Genomic DNA, 13900 nt, shown 5'->3' on the forward strand with positions numbered 1-13900 from the left:
GGAGCTTGAGAAAGGTACTCCCTCCGTTCCAAAATGTAGGTCGTTTTGACTTTTCTAGATTCATAGTGTTTACTAAGCATCTAGATATAATATATGTCTAGGTACGTAGCAAAATTTATGAATATAAAAAAGTCAAAACGACCTATATTTTGAAACGGATGGAGTACTCATTGTATATGGAGCTTGAGAAAGGTACTCATCGAATTAATACTGCATACGCACCGCAACAAAGTCGACTCCAGACATAAGAGTCACGATATATGAGCGTTCTTTCTTTATCACTAGTCTTGTTTTTTTTCCCCGGGTATCACTAGTCTTGCTTTGATCGGATGCAACATCGCTGTTGACTTGTTATCACTTCACTGTTAAGACTATCAATGCCACTTTATTTTCTTCTACTCCATTGACTTGCTAATATTTTACTTTTCTTTCTTCCTTATTACCTCGATCAGTTTTTTTAGATGAGGGATTAACCCAGCCTCTATATCCATCTTATGGATATATAGAGCCAAACATTAAATATTTCTTAGATTCTAAACCTCAAATGAGTAGTTCCACAAATACAAAAAAGAAAGTTATAAAATAAAAAAAACTAGAAGACTAAGCTATAATCTTCTTCTTCGTTCCCGTTTCAGTTGATCTGCTAACTTGGTACATCTGATCTACTTTCTTATGCTCACAGGCAGTCTAAAGCCACATGCCTCCACTACAATAGTAGATAATGTAGTTATTAAGGGTTGGAACTTCTAGAATAGTACATATTAGTTACGCCCCACTAATAATTAAGCCAATGCCACTGCAAGAAACTAGCATGGATTTGTTTGCGCTTCTTGTCATGACCCCTGCCACTTGCCAAGCATAGTACTACTATAGTAGCAGCATATACATAGCAGTGCTTTTCATAGATATTGCAAAAAGTTCAATGCATCATTTCACTTTGTTGAAAAGTAGAGGGAAAACGAGACTTAGGGAAGGATTAGGTTCTATGAGCACACAGCCCAGCTTTTTCAACACGAAAGATGCAAGATTACCTCTGCTTTGTCATCACTCACTGCTCATGATTCAACTCGTAGGGGACGGGGGAGATCAATAATAACACAAGAAGAAACACGCTTATTGCAGTGTCTTTTGTGGCATGCATTCTTAATTCAGATCTTCTAGATGCCTAGCTATCAGCAGTAAGTTAAGAGACAATTCTTGGGCACAAAGGAAATGGTGATGCCTCAAGGCGGCTCCCTGTCTGGCTTAGATCTATTGCCATTTTACCAATCATCATACCTAATCAAAATACCTGCTGATAGCTAATTAAAATACCAGTCAGAACGCAGAAGTAGTTTTTTTAGATAATGGCGAGTCAAAAGTAGCGCTAGCAGGATAGACTATCACTGCAAGACTGAAACCTCTTTGCATTCCTAACTGCATGTTTGTTCCCAACATTGGTCTCGGTCGAATTCAGTTGTATCGTCGAGTTACCTGAGATTTCCTAGGTACTATTGATTGAAAATTCAGGTCATAGGCGATTCCCTGCAGTAAACGTTAAAGAATTCATTCGAGGAAGAATTTTGATTTGCAATTTTTGTAAAAACAAAATTCATGTTTGTTTGCACTCGAACATCACTGTCCAACTTTCTCCGATCTAAATAAATACTCTCTCCTTCCTTTTATATATGACGTTGGATAGTTTATACTACCCAACGTCATATATAAAAGGAAGGAGGGAGTAGACAAATAAATGAGTACGTAGGACTGCAGGAGTATCATCCGGTCCTTTTAGTTGAGTGGCGACTAACTTGTTTGTCGGTGGTGCATTCAGCTCTACAGTTCTTTCTTTAACTGGGTTAAACAAATGCGGTTGTCTTGAACTGAAACCACATGCACGTGTGGATAGGAAGGTTCCTTTTGTTTTTAGGAGGTGAATTTGTGCATGTGCAGCCACAAATGAGGTGAATTTATGAGAGTTAGCTAGAGAATGTAAAATGTGGTTGCACCTGACCTGAAAATGGGCACTTCAACTCCCTCAACTCCAAAAAGCAGCATTTTCTTGAGTAAGAGTAAGAGAACAGCTTCCCTCTTGTGGCTAGCCTTCATTCTTTTATTATTGTCATCATTATTATTAATCGGATGATTCAAAATCACTGTTCTGGCGTGGTTTTGATTTGCTGGGAGTGAGAATCAGAGAACCCTGTTGAGGCTAGCAGCTGGAGCAGGATCTTCTTTTTTTGTTTCTGCCAAAAGAAAGAAAGAAAGAAGAAGAAATGGAGGGAGAGATTGTGCCGGAAGCAAAAGACAATTCCACGTGTCCATCGGCGGGCCCCGCCGTGCCGGAAATTTCATTTCATCCCGTTTCGCTGCCCGATTCCGTTTCGTTCAATTATTATTAATCCAGTATCCTATATAATATAATACTCCTAATTACGCGTACCATCTGCACTGCAAAAGCTTTGCTACAAATACATACACACATATACTAGTAGAAAAAAATCATGAGAATACGTACTACGTATCAGAAGAACCGAAAATACGTACACCCAGGATTGGTTCCGCAGAGGAGGAGGGAGGGACCCACACCAAATTTGCAACAACCAAAAATGAAAAGAAATTTCTCTCTCTCTCTCTCTTGTTCGTCTTCCACCTTGCTCTCTCCCTCTCTCTCCTTCCCTCCGTGAGTTGCGTCTCCTCCTCTCCTCCCCTTTCTTCCCCACCCAATCCAATCCCTTCCTCCTCCCCTCCCCGACGACGCTGGCTCCCAATCCAATCTCCGATTTCTCCCGAATGCCTCCGCTCAGCCGCGGCCCCAGTCCCGCCCTAATCCCCACCCCGTCCCCTCCGCATTAGCCAATTCTTCTATCAATCTATCCCCGCTTGCGGATTATTAGAGCCGACGGAGGGTTAGGGCATCAGCATCCCAGGCCGCGCATGGACGAGTACCACCACCGCATGGGCGCCGCCGCCGACTTCCGCCGCGACCTCGAGGACCTCGTCTGCGACCACCTCGGCGGTTGCTTCTCCCCGGCCCCATCCTCCTCCTCCTCCTGCTCCGCCGCCGCCGGGGGAGGGGGAGGGGGAGGGGCCGGGGGCCATGAGCCCGACGAGGCCGAGTCCTCCGCCGCGCGCAGGCGGAGGCGGGAGTCGCGCCTGCTCAGCCGCTGGGTCGCGCGCCAGGCCGAGGAGGTGCTCTCCTCCATGGAGCGCGAGGTCGAGCGACGCAACCGCGAGGCCGAGCTTCTCGCGCTCGCGCGCCTCCACCCCGTCTCCACCCTCGACCCCTCCTCCTTCCTCCTCTCCGAGCCCGCCACGCCGCCGCCGCGCCCGCAGGCGCCCTCGCCCACCGCGCCGCCCTCCCTCCTGCAGATGTGGCGCGAGCTCGAGCACCGCCGCGCCGACGCCCACCAGCCATTCGACCGCGAGCCCTCCACGGACACCGCCGACCGCGACCGCGTGCACCAGATCGCGCGCCGCCTCACCGACCCCGCCCACCCTGCAACCGCCGCAGCCGCCAATGGGGAGTGGCTCGGCGAGACGGAGAGGCAGAGGGTCAGGCTCGTAAGAGAGTGGGTGCAGATGGCTAGCCAGCCGCGAGACTCCCGTGCAGCCTCACGCAGGGATGAGCCTGGCGCCGGGGACAGGGACAGGCGAGGGGAGCCGCCTCGGCTGCGCGGCCGACAGGCGCGCTTGGATGTCATCACCCGGCTGGCCAGGGAGCGCCAGCGCGAGCTGCAGGGGATATCAGGCTACCATGTCGTGTCGGAGTTCCCTCGCCGCAGCCGCAACCGCATCCAGGTGGGAAGCTCATGGCATTACGTTGCAGGAACCACTTACCTGTTACCTGTGATGTATGCCATGCATGCACTTTTCTAAAATGTGTGGTTTCACAGGGATTGCTTAGAGGGAGGTTCTTGAGGAATGGGGCGCTTCCGGTTGAAGAGGAGCGACCACCGTCTGCGGCAACGAGAGAGCTCGGGCAATTGAGGCAGAGCCATCGCACGCCCACCTTGAGGTTAGCATTCATTCCAATTACAAATCCTATGGTAATTTGAGCTATATTTCAATTTCTATCGCCTAGGTGAACGCAAGCATGTGCTCCATGCCCTTTCATTGCTAATGGAACTCTAGCCTGGATTGATCAATTACATTAATTCGACCTGTTGTGTAATGCAGAATGTTCGGGTTCACTGCATTATTTTATGTTATTTTGATAATTCTGGTGTATGAGGTTTCAAAGTGAGAACAGTTGCTACTTGCCACTCCCTTCCATTAGAGTATAGCCTAGGACCTAGCTGGACAGCTTCATTTTGTGTTTGTGGTCCCTTAGCATTCTGGGACGACTCTTTCCTTGGTCCACTCGCACATTGCTCGTTTGCCCAATTTTCCTTATCCTTAGTGGCAGAAGTGTTTTACCAGGGCAATAGCACAGCTTACGGTTGATTTTCTGAGCCTTGTTAACACAGATTTATATCTTTGTTTCATGTCTCTCAAGCATCTTTTGGTATCTACACTACAGGTGTCGTTCCTACTAATATTCTGTGATGGTAATCCATCATATTTGACCTAAAAGTCTAGTAAGCAAGGATTAGGACTTATGAGCTGCTTGCTTGTATCAAATTTCTCCATTATTGACGAGCCAAGTCTGGAATTAGGAAAACATGCGTGTACAACCAACTAAAAGTATTGCTTATCTGGCCGACATTTGCAGACACAGAGTGATAAAACAGATTGGAGTTGCTCTTTTGGATTGGATGGTGGTTGATCAGACATTTAAGCTATTTCAATAATGTGAAAGAGAAACATTGCATATAATATCTATTTGTCTACATTTTTAGCAAGTTAGTGCAATTCGATCATGCGATTTGTGCATAATTTCATAGTGGTACTGAGATTGCTTCTAAAATGAACCAGTGACCATCTAATACGGTGGTTATGTAACTAGTCTCGTAAGGAAAATTGTAGGGAAGGTTTCAGGAACCACTGCTGCGAACTATACTGATCCTTTCGATGTCAGGTCATTCTTGTTACATTATAGACTATGCACCAACAAAATAGTCTTTTAAATGATACTGCAAAATGCACTGATGATGTAGACTAGCATAATCTGGAAGTTAGGGTCCCTGGACTTAATCCATGTCTTTTAGTAGTTTGATAGTGATACCAACTATCTTGTACCACCCACATCCGCTCGTCAAGCAATATCTGTTGTGATCTTTTATTTACCTCCTTTTGCTGAAGAGCTCCTCTTTCTTATTCAGAGTATTGATAGCATAACATGATGATATGATCCACTCTTAACAGTAGAGTTGTTGGTCAATGCAATATGTTTTTAATGGGTAAATGAATGACTCCTGCAAACAAGGGTTGACATTTCTTTTATTACTACCAGTCTCAGTTCTGAACTTCTGATACGTCAGTACAATATATATTTTTATTTCTGTTCCTCCTTTTGTTTCATTGCCAATGTTATTCCTTATACCTTGCTGTCTCTACTCTCTAGAGTTCTTCTACAAGAAGTACCATTTCCTTATTTTTCATGGCCTTCAAGAAGCAATCTTGATGCTGTATTTATATTACGATATCAGCTCTTGATGGGAAATCTACTTGACATTTCCACGAGTCTGATCTAGATATTACAAAGATATAATTTGTCAAAGTTGGACATGATTGACCGCGACACCCTGTCGGTGACACTATTTCTGTGTCCGGGAGGGAATTTATCTAATTTTAAACGGTAGCACATAAAAAATATTTGTTTTAGAGTGGTTAAAAGAAGGAAAAAGTAGCAACAACAGGGACTACTGTTGGTGTTTATGTTCTTGTGACTTCTTTCCCTCTATATATTTTTCACAAAACTATAAGACTAATATAAAATTGTTCTGGGTGCACTGCTGGTAGGCTTGACAAGTGTAGATGCTGGAGAGAGGTATCCCTGGAAAGACACAATTGCAAAATGCCAAACTGAGAAGGCTCTTTAGAATGCAGTTTACTTTTACATGAAATAGAAATTATTTTAGTAACATTAAAATGGGAATGTCAAAAGTTTTTTTTGACGAACAGCATGCATCTTAAGTAATCTAAAAATTATATGTCTAATATCAATATTCACATGAGCCTGATACCATAAACTGGAAATGGGTGTTCTGCCTGTAAGATGCCGACTGTGATGCAATTTACATCCTTTGAGTGTTCGTATTCCGTTCTAAGTCCTTATCAATTAGGGCACTTGCTAGTGTTACTGTATGTAAGATTTTCAGATGATGTTTCAAATTAATAGAAGGCAACTTATTGTGCTTTTTTCAGATCAGAGAGCGTTGTAAGTAGTCCAGATGTTAGCCAGTCTGATGCTTCTGTGCCTGAAAGTGGTAGATTACTAAGTATTGATGAATCCGAACGAGGAGCTGAGTCCAGAGCTCTTACTGATAGTGAGGATTCAGCCCAAGCTGTGCTGGAGAATGTGGATTTACAAGAGGCGGACGCAGATCGTGCTGAGGTACACTCTCCGAGTATACCATTGGATGACACGGTTGTGGTGCAAGAGTCTCTTACTCAAGGTGACAATATGAGGCAAGATGAGACAGAAGATGGCACGGGATTCTGGCAGTCATCTTTGGATGGCAGTCTTGATAGATGGCCCAATGAGATTGAAGAGGTTGCTGACAGAAATTGGGGAGGTAATGCAGAAGATTTACACAGTGAAACTGTGGACGATGATGATAGGGAGCATGATCATCTCCAAGAGGAGCATGACGACTGGCACGACGATGAGTCTCATGGTACTGTGGAAAACTGGCAAGACGATTACCAAGATTCCACACTTGATACAGGTCCCATCCCTAGGACCGAAAATAGGTTTATCCCGCCTGATGATGACAATGTGTACAGCATGGAACTTAGAGAATTACTTAGCAGGTATTTTGACCTTCAGTGTGGAAATTTCTTCTAAAACTCGTTCTTGATTTTCCATCTAATGTCATTCTCAAGCTATTTTCATGTCTTGAATTGCCAGGCGAAGTGTATCCAATCTTCTGAGTAATGGCTTCGGTGAAAGTTTGGAGCAATTAATAAGGTCATATGTTCAGCGGCGTGGTCATGGTCCCCTCAACTGGAATCTTGATGGAGCTATGCCCCCTTCTAATTCGCCAAATGAAAACCAGGAACAAGAAAGGAATACTGAAACTCGGCAATTCCAGGGTCCTGTCAACAGACCTGGCCTTGTTATTCCTCCTCCGCCTTTGCCACCGCGACAACCATTATGGCACAGAGAACTGCGTCATAACAATTGGAGCAGCAGACACAGGGTACACCATGCAGATTCCGTGTGTTATCTCATCATTTATTGTTTGGTGCCTTTGTGTAGCGAGGAAAAAAATTGTATTCTCGTCCATGAGTGTTATGAGTGAAAAAGGCGATGTTGTGATCATGAGATGTGGGATTATATTTGCGGTCATGCCACGGTTCTTAAATTTGCTTCGATATCTTGTGTTATTATGTGAACAGGAGAAGTTCATCCTTGGGAATTTATTTGGTTGTGTTTTCTTGCAGGAATGGGATGCTATTAATGATTTGAGAACTGACATGGGTAGACTTCGGCAAGGGATGAGCAACATGCAGAGGATGCTGGAGGCGTGCATGGACATGCAGCTAGAATTGCAACGTTCAGTGAGACAAGAAGTGTCAGCAGCCTTGAATCGATTTGCGGGCGCTGAAGGTTGGATGTTTTCTTGTAGCATCATGATTGGGATGTTGTTTTTATTTTTCTCCTCACCATTGACATTTGTACGTGCTGTATTATTAATTTGCCTTAATTTTGTCTGTCAGGATTCTCGATGGATCTATCTGATGATGGATCAAAATGGAATCAGGTGAGGAAGGGAACCTGCTGCGTATGCTGCGATACGCAAATCGATTCTCTACTGTACAGGTGAGAAAACACTGTGCACCCAAAGGTTCCTTGTAGCAGAGTCTATATATACATAAGGCTGGTATATGATCGTAAAACCCTTTTGTTTGATTGATGATGGCAGGTGTGGGCACATGTGTACTTGCTCGAAATGTGCAAATGAGCTAGTGCGGAGCGGTGGCAAGTGCCCGCTTTGCCGGGCCCCGATCGTGGAGGTGGTCCGTGCATACTCGGTAATGTAAAGTGGTGGAGTGGGAGTACATTACTTGATTACGGTAGGAAAGTGAATAAGTTAACGGCAAGTGAAGTTTTGGTGCAAGTCAAGAAGCTTGTTGATTCAGGGAAATGGGACAAAAAAAGAAGAGGTCTCGTTTTTCTCCTTGTCTCTTGTATTTCTTTTGTGTATGTATCTACTACAGGGGTGGGGTGGGGTGGGGGTTACTTACGTGCATATTCGTTCGTTGCCTTGCTGTTTGCGGATACATACGAGACGCGAGCGGCAAAGGGGGCGTGCCATTGATTCTTGAAAGAGCTTGCGTTGGGAAAGGAAGATGTCCTGATGTAAGTTGCTTCGCTAGCTGTATATTCTTTCTTTCTTTCCTTTATTATACACACACACACTCACTGATCCTCAGGACACCAGCAATGGAATGAATGAATGAACGAATGATGTATACTCTCCTTGATTACTCTCTACCTCTGATGATCCTTTTTTTTTTTGCCAGTGTTTGTATCCGTATCTCTTTTTCCTTCCATCATTGTGCATATAGGAGCTGGTGGTTGTTGGGTAGTTGCAAGGCATTTGCTGGGCCAAACGGCCGGGTCCTCTGCGCAACGGCCCATGTGATCCAAGCCAGCCCCACGATAGCGCCGCTCCGTCCGTCCCTGGCTCGCTCCCCGGCTCCCCCCTCTGGCTCGCTCCCTGTCGCTGCGCACCATTCCATTCCATCCCAGACCGGCTGTTTCCCTCCCTCTCTCACCAAATGCCGCCGCCGCCGCCGCCGCCGCCTCCGGCCGAGGCCCGCCTGGCCATGATGGAGCTGGCCAACATGATCTCCGTCCCGATGGCGCTCACCGCCATCATCCGCCTGGGCGTTCCCTCCGCCGTCTGGGCCGGCGGCGCCAACGCCCCTCTCTCCGCCGCCGAGCTCCTCCCGGAGGGCCACCCGGACCCGTCCGTCCTGGAGCGCCTCCTCCGCCTGCTAGCCTCCCGCGGCGTCTTCTCGGAGCACGGCGGCTCCCCGCGGCGGTTCGCGCTCACGGCGGTGGGGCGGACCCTGGTGCCGGGCCCCACGGGCGCGTCCTACGCCGACTACGTGCTGCAGCACCACCAGGACGCGCTGGTGGCGGCCTGGCCGCGCCTCCACGAGGCCGTGCTCGACCCCGCCGGCCCCGAGCCCTTCGCGCGCGCCAACGCCGGCGTGCCCGCCTACGCCTACTACGGCAAGGACAGGGAGGCCAATCAGGTGATGCTCCGGGCCATGACCGGCGTCTCCGAGCCCTTCATGGACGCGCTGCTCGACGGCTACGCCCAAGGCTTCCACGGCGTGGCCACGCTGGTGGACGTCGGGGGCAGCTCCGGGGCCTGCCTCCAGATGATCATGCGCAGGGTCGCCACCATCACCGAGGGCATCAACTTCGACCTGCCCGACGTCGTCGCCGCAGCGCCGCCCATCGCCGGTCGGTAATCTTATAGCTTATTCTTATAATATTATCCCCCCCGCGCCCGTGATCCATTATTCCTTCACACTGACTGCACGAATCTCGCTCTACGCCTGCCCATGCGCAACCATGCCAAGCCATTTCGTTGTTTTCAACACCATTTCGTAGTAATTCAGAATCTCTGGTTCAGACAGACACAAGGCAGCTCAGCTCCACCGATTCATTTCTTTTATAGATCTTGTAGTCAGCGAGCTATCCACTCGCTTGTTGCTTTCCTGGTTGTTGGCTTTAGGCCTAGTTTTACTTTAAGCTACTGTCACATCGATTTGATTATTCAGATGCCAATTTAATATAAAACTAATTGTATAAGTTGCAATTAGGACTCTAGACGAATCTATTAAGTATAATGAACACATAATTAGTGGATAGTTACTGTAGCAATTAGTGATCAAATTATAAACTAATTAAGTTTAATAGGTTCGTCTTGCGATTAAGTCACGACTTATAAAATTAATTTTATAATAACTTTATGTTTAATTATCTTAATTGGTATGTAAACATTCGATTTGAGAGACTTAAATTAAAAAAACCAAACGAACCCTTACAATACAAAACAACATGTTGATTCCTTTGTCAGTACTCTGCGGCTGCGGTACCATCTGCAGTAGAGATGGCAGCGGATCGAGTTTGTTGCGGGTATCCGCGAGTTTCGGTTTTTCGGGTTTCGGGTTTGGTATTGGTTTTTCGCCCACGGTTTTCAAGTTCGGGTTTTGGTTTGGTTTCGGGTTTTGGTTTCCACCCGTGGATATCCAATGAATATCCGAAATAAATCATTTGGAATTAAAACTCATGTTTTATAATATTTTAATGATAACTTGTTTACTTATACTATTAAATTTATTGAAAGTTGACTCATAAAAATATTTATTATTTGTTTCCTCTTGTTTATACATGTGAATATGTGTATATTTATCCGCAGATTTCGGGTATCCATTCGGGTTTCGGGTATCCGCGGGTTTGGTTTTGGCGATGGATTTCCACCCGAATCGGTTTCGGGCTCGGGTTCGGGTTTCGGTTTCGGGTTTCGGTTTTAGATGCACTGAGACTCCACCCGATCCGAACCCGACCCGTTGCCATCCTTAATCTGCAGCAATTCTCTCTCTCCTTTTTCTTTTTTTTTCCCATCAACATCAAGTTGCTGCTTGTTTCCGTCAACCTATTTAATACTTCTAAATGCTAATTTTTTTTAATGTGACATGATTTAAAGCCTAGTCTCTAAAACCAAACAACCTCAAATCATTAACATTCAACTATGGGCTGTGTTTGGTTGAATTCCATGGAATTTTTTTCATCTTTGACAAAAAATTTATAGTAAATGAAGTCTAATTACAAAACCACCTCCACAACCCTCTGTAAATCGCGAGACGAATCTAATGAGGCCTTTGACCGCGCGATTAGAGGATGGTTACTGTATCATCACTGTAGCAAATCATCACTTAATTACCGTCATTAGATTCATCTCGAAAAGTTACACTCATCTCTAAAAAAGTTTTGCAAATAGACTTCATTTAGTAATTCATGCATATGAGATTCTCTTCTCGAAAAACGTGTGCGAAAAATTTCATCGGTAACCAAACACGGCCATGATATTGTACGTGTTGCGTGCAGGAGTGCGGCATGTGGGTGGAGACATGTTCAAGTCCATCCCCTCCGGCGACGCCATATTCATGAAGGTATATAGTAATGTACTCTAGAAGCTAGCTAGTTCACGCTACAATTTCTTGGCAAAGCATTCAATGCGATGCAGCCATAAATAAATAAATAATACAAAGCTTAATTTGTTCCCAAAACTAATGATAAACTAAACTGGCAGTGGGTTCTGACGACGTGGACCAACGACGAGTGCACAGCCATCCTGAGGAACTGCCACAGCGCGCTGCCGGCCGGCGGCAAGGTCATCGCCTGCGAGCCGGTGGTGCCGGAAGAGACGGACACCAGCACCAGGACCAGGGCCCTGCTCGAGAACGACATCTTCGTCATGACCACCTACCGGACGCAGGGGAGGGAGCGCTCCGAGGACGAGTTCCGCCGCCTCGGCCTCGCCGCCGGCTTCACCGGATTCCGCGCCATCTACCTCGACCCATTCTATGCCATCCTCGAGTACAACAAGTGACTCAACTTGATCCATCCCTTGTGTTTTCCTTTCTTTCCACTTTAAATTCCTTGTGACAGTTGAGTCGAACAGCATACTTGTAATAAGAAATAAGGAATCATGCTCTTTGAACCAGAGAAAGAAAGCATCTCTTTTCAAGCATCCTTTGACAGCACCCGGTAATTTCGCATTAGCAATTTGCCATCTCAACTCCATCGATGATATTGACACGATCAGTCACGCAAACTGTAAGGCTCCGGAGCAGAATTACAAGTACATTCACCAACCAAAATATATAATATATATATATTCATCACAACAATTATTTCTTAGTTATGAGATGTTGAGGGATGCTCTCTGCTCAAGGCAGCAGCAGTTAACATGGTAACCAGAGTGAATTACACGCGTTATTCCTCCTTTTTATCATCTGCAGCTGCAGCAGCATCGTGGGGTTGAACTAGAGGTTTTGATTCACTCGCGTCCTGCAAAGGCAGTACACAATAAGCAATTCAGACCTAAAGCAAACAAACAGTAGATGACACCCAGAATACGAACTCAAGTCTCTTCTGCAGACTGCACAATGATACCACGCAACTCAAGGATTAATACCCGTGGGTCTGGTTGTGACGTATCAATTAAATTGAATGCCTTTGACCAGAAGCAATCGAATAGCTAAGCATCCGTGATGCCTTGTTAATTAAGTACATGAATAATCTGGAGGCTGAAATTGGCAGTTGGGAACCAGCATTTGGCAACAGCTTAAGGGCAAGAGTATCAGTAGCATGAGCATGTAGGCTTACTTCATCGTTCTTCTTAGCTGCAGGTTTGTAAGGACAGGCAGGTGGGGCTCTTTCAGGTCTCCTGTATTCCCATCCAAACAGCCGATATACCTTGCTCTGGAATATCATTCAAGGCAACAAATCAGTTTCCATACATGAGCAACGGAATGTTAGTAGAGCACAGAAGTCCTTTTCATTGGTATTGCAAAATGCGCAGTTAGCAAGGGCACCACTGTCAATTTTGGTTGATAAAATAGATGTGGCTCAGCAGAATCTGAACTATGTTCCGTTCACATGATTATGGCATCAGTACAAGGTAGACCTGATTGACAACCCTGAACCACTGTCCTGTATATATGCATATTATTATACTTCCGAAAATAAAATCAATAACCTGATGTCTTCCCTACCTAAATTGAAAGCATGGCTTCCTAGTAGTGCTAGGTATTGGTTAATTCACTTAAGGAAAAAAACAAAAGCACTCTGAAGCCCTGCTGGCGAATCCTTGTATTGCTTATGGCTGCAAATTGGTGCCCCTAGGGGGTCATCACCACATACCATGAATCCATGATTAGTGTGTTGCCCTGTAATCCTTGTGAGTTGTGAGCGTGATAATTCACAAATGTAGGTTTGGTGTCACATATAAATTTATTAGAATCTGTTATTGCTACGCAAGTAGCATGGCAGAAAGGTGAAAAGAGACGATCGGAAACTCAGGTGAGCATGAATTGCTGGTAAGCAACTGTGATAATATACATAATCCTAGAAATCGCAACCAAATTACCAGAGAAAGCAGGCTTGGACCCTAGCCGGGTCATACAAATCACACACAAGCCAACCAGTTATTTTTGACAACCAGGTGTTCCCTGGAGCTAGGATAATCGTCGAGTCCTAGACAAAATTGTGGTCGCAGTTTATCAGGGTATATAGCAGAAAACATAAGTTAGATCAGGAATCCGGCACAACAAATGGATAAAGATAAATATAGCCAGCATGGATTTCAGAAGCTGCGAATCGGACAAGTAGCAGACGGGAAGGAAAGGGGGATGGGGACATACGAGGATGAGGTCGAAGAGGTAGGGGAGGGCGTTGACCACCGGGATCAAGAAGAGGGGCAGCAGGCACGCGACGCAAACCTGACGAAGCGCATCCACGACAAGGTTAGGGCGAGAATTTGCGCAAGAGCGATTCGGCTGGAAGAAACCGGGAGGCGGGGGACGAAGCTCACCATGTCGCCAGATCGGTCGGCAGCAGGATGCTTGATGCTTGCTCTTGCTCTGCTCGTCTATTCTTCGGGGCGCCGATCCGGAGTGCGGGTGATGGCGTTGCGATGCGGTTGGGGAAACGACAAGGAAGACCGGAGAGGAGGTGGGCCCCACTCTTCCCTAGCCAGACTGTTTCAAGTAGAATGGGCCGGAT

General features: G+C 46.0%; 3 protein-coding genes across 4 annotated transcripts; 2 read left to right on the forward strand and 1 right to left on the reverse strand.

The window, feature by feature from the left end:
- Window positions 1-2622: 2622 nt before the first annotated feature.
- Window positions 2623-8577, forward strand: LOC120650437. 2 transcript variants are annotated; one of them, XM_039927583.1, is made up of 7 exons: window positions 2623-3780; window positions 3876-3997; window positions 6289-6897; window positions 6995-7304; window positions 7531-7696; window positions 7807-7909; window positions 8013-8577. In XM_039927583.1, exons 1-7 carry the CDS (start codon window positions 2917-2919, stop codon window positions 8128-8130), a joined length of 2292 nt encoding a protein of 763 aa, XP_039783517.1. In that variant the 5' UTR covers window positions 2623-2916; the 3' UTR covers window positions 8131-8577. The 2 variants fall into 2 exon arrangements, with proteins under 2 accessions (XP_039783517.1, XP_039783526.1); XM_039927592.1 differs by having other exon boundaries at window positions 2625-3780; window positions 6995-7286.
- LOC120650452 (nicotinate N-methyltransferase 1-like) lies at window positions 8322-11864 on the forward strand. Its single transcript, XM_039927602.1, has 5 exons — window positions 8322-8449; window positions 8614-8735; window positions 8771-9568; window positions 11219-11283; window positions 11424-11864. The coding sequence occupies exons 3-5, from the start codon at window positions 8872-8874 to the stop codon at window positions 11721-11723; spliced, it is 1062 nt and encodes a 353-aa protein (XP_039783536.1). The 5' UTR covers window positions 8322-8449; window positions 8614-8735; window positions 8771-8871; the 3' UTR covers window positions 11724-11864.
- Window positions 11865-11951: 87 nt separating this feature from the next.
- Window positions 11952-13867, reverse strand: LOC120650461. The gene is made up of 4 exons (XM_039927614.1): window positions 13710-13867; window positions 13540-13617; window positions 12503-12598; window positions 11952-12184 (listed from the first exon to the last, which is right to left on the reverse strand). Exons 1-4 carry the CDS (start codon window positions 13710-13712, stop codon window positions 12110-12112), a joined length of 252 nt encoding a protein of 83 aa, XP_039783548.1. The 5' UTR covers window positions 13713-13867; the 3' UTR covers window positions 11952-12109.
- Window positions 13868-13900: the final 33 nt, after the last annotated feature.

Source organism: Panicum virgatum, chromosome 1K (assembly GCF_016808335.1).
Source record: "Panicum virgatum strain AP13 chromosome 1K, P.virgatum_v5, whole genome shotgun sequence".
Lineage (NCBI taxonomy): Eukaryota > Viridiplantae > Streptophyta > Magnoliopsida > Poales > Poaceae > Panicum > Panicum virgatum.

What these genes read in the sequence shown, in the direction of transcription:
- LOC120650437 (XM_039927583.1), top strand. Translation starts at nt 2,917, where the DNA reads ATGGACGAGTACCACCACCGCATGGGCGCCGCCGCCGACTTCCGCCGC. An exon ending in CATCGCACGCCCACCTTGAG is followed by an intron (nt 3,998 to 6,288) that starts GTTAGCATTCAT and finishes TGCTTTTTTCAG; the next exon opens with ATCAGAGAGCGTTGTAAGTA. An exon ending in GGGTACACCATGCAGATTCC is followed by an intron (nt 7,305 to 7,530) that starts GTGTGTTATCTC and finishes GTTTTCTTGCAG; the next exon opens with GAATGGGATGCTATTAATGA.
- LOC120650452 (XM_039927602.1), top strand. Translation starts at nt 8,872, where the DNA reads ATGCCGCCGCCGCCGCCGCCGCCGCCTCCGGCCGAGGCCCGCCTGGCC. An exon ending in CGCAGCGCCGCCCATCGCCG is followed by an intron (nt 9,569 to 11,218) that starts GTCGGTAATCTT and finishes TGTTGCGTGCAG; the next exon opens with GAGTGCGGCATGTGGGTGGA. An exon ending in GCGACGCCATATTCATGAAG is followed by an intron (nt 11,284 to 11,423) that starts GTATATAGTAAT and finishes CTAAACTGGCAG; the next exon opens with TGGGTTCTGACGACGTGGAC.
- LOC120650461 (XM_039927614.1), bottom strand. An exon ending in ACCTCTTCGACCTCATCCTC is followed by an intron (nt 12,599 to 13,539) that starts GTATGTCCCCAT and finishes ATGATATTCCAG; the next exon opens with AGCAAGGTATATCGGCTGTT. An exon ending in CAGCTAAGAAGAACGATGAA is followed by an intron (nt 12,185 to 12,502) that starts GTAAGCCTACAT and finishes CTGCCTTTGCAG; the next exon opens with GACGCGAGTGAATCAAAACC.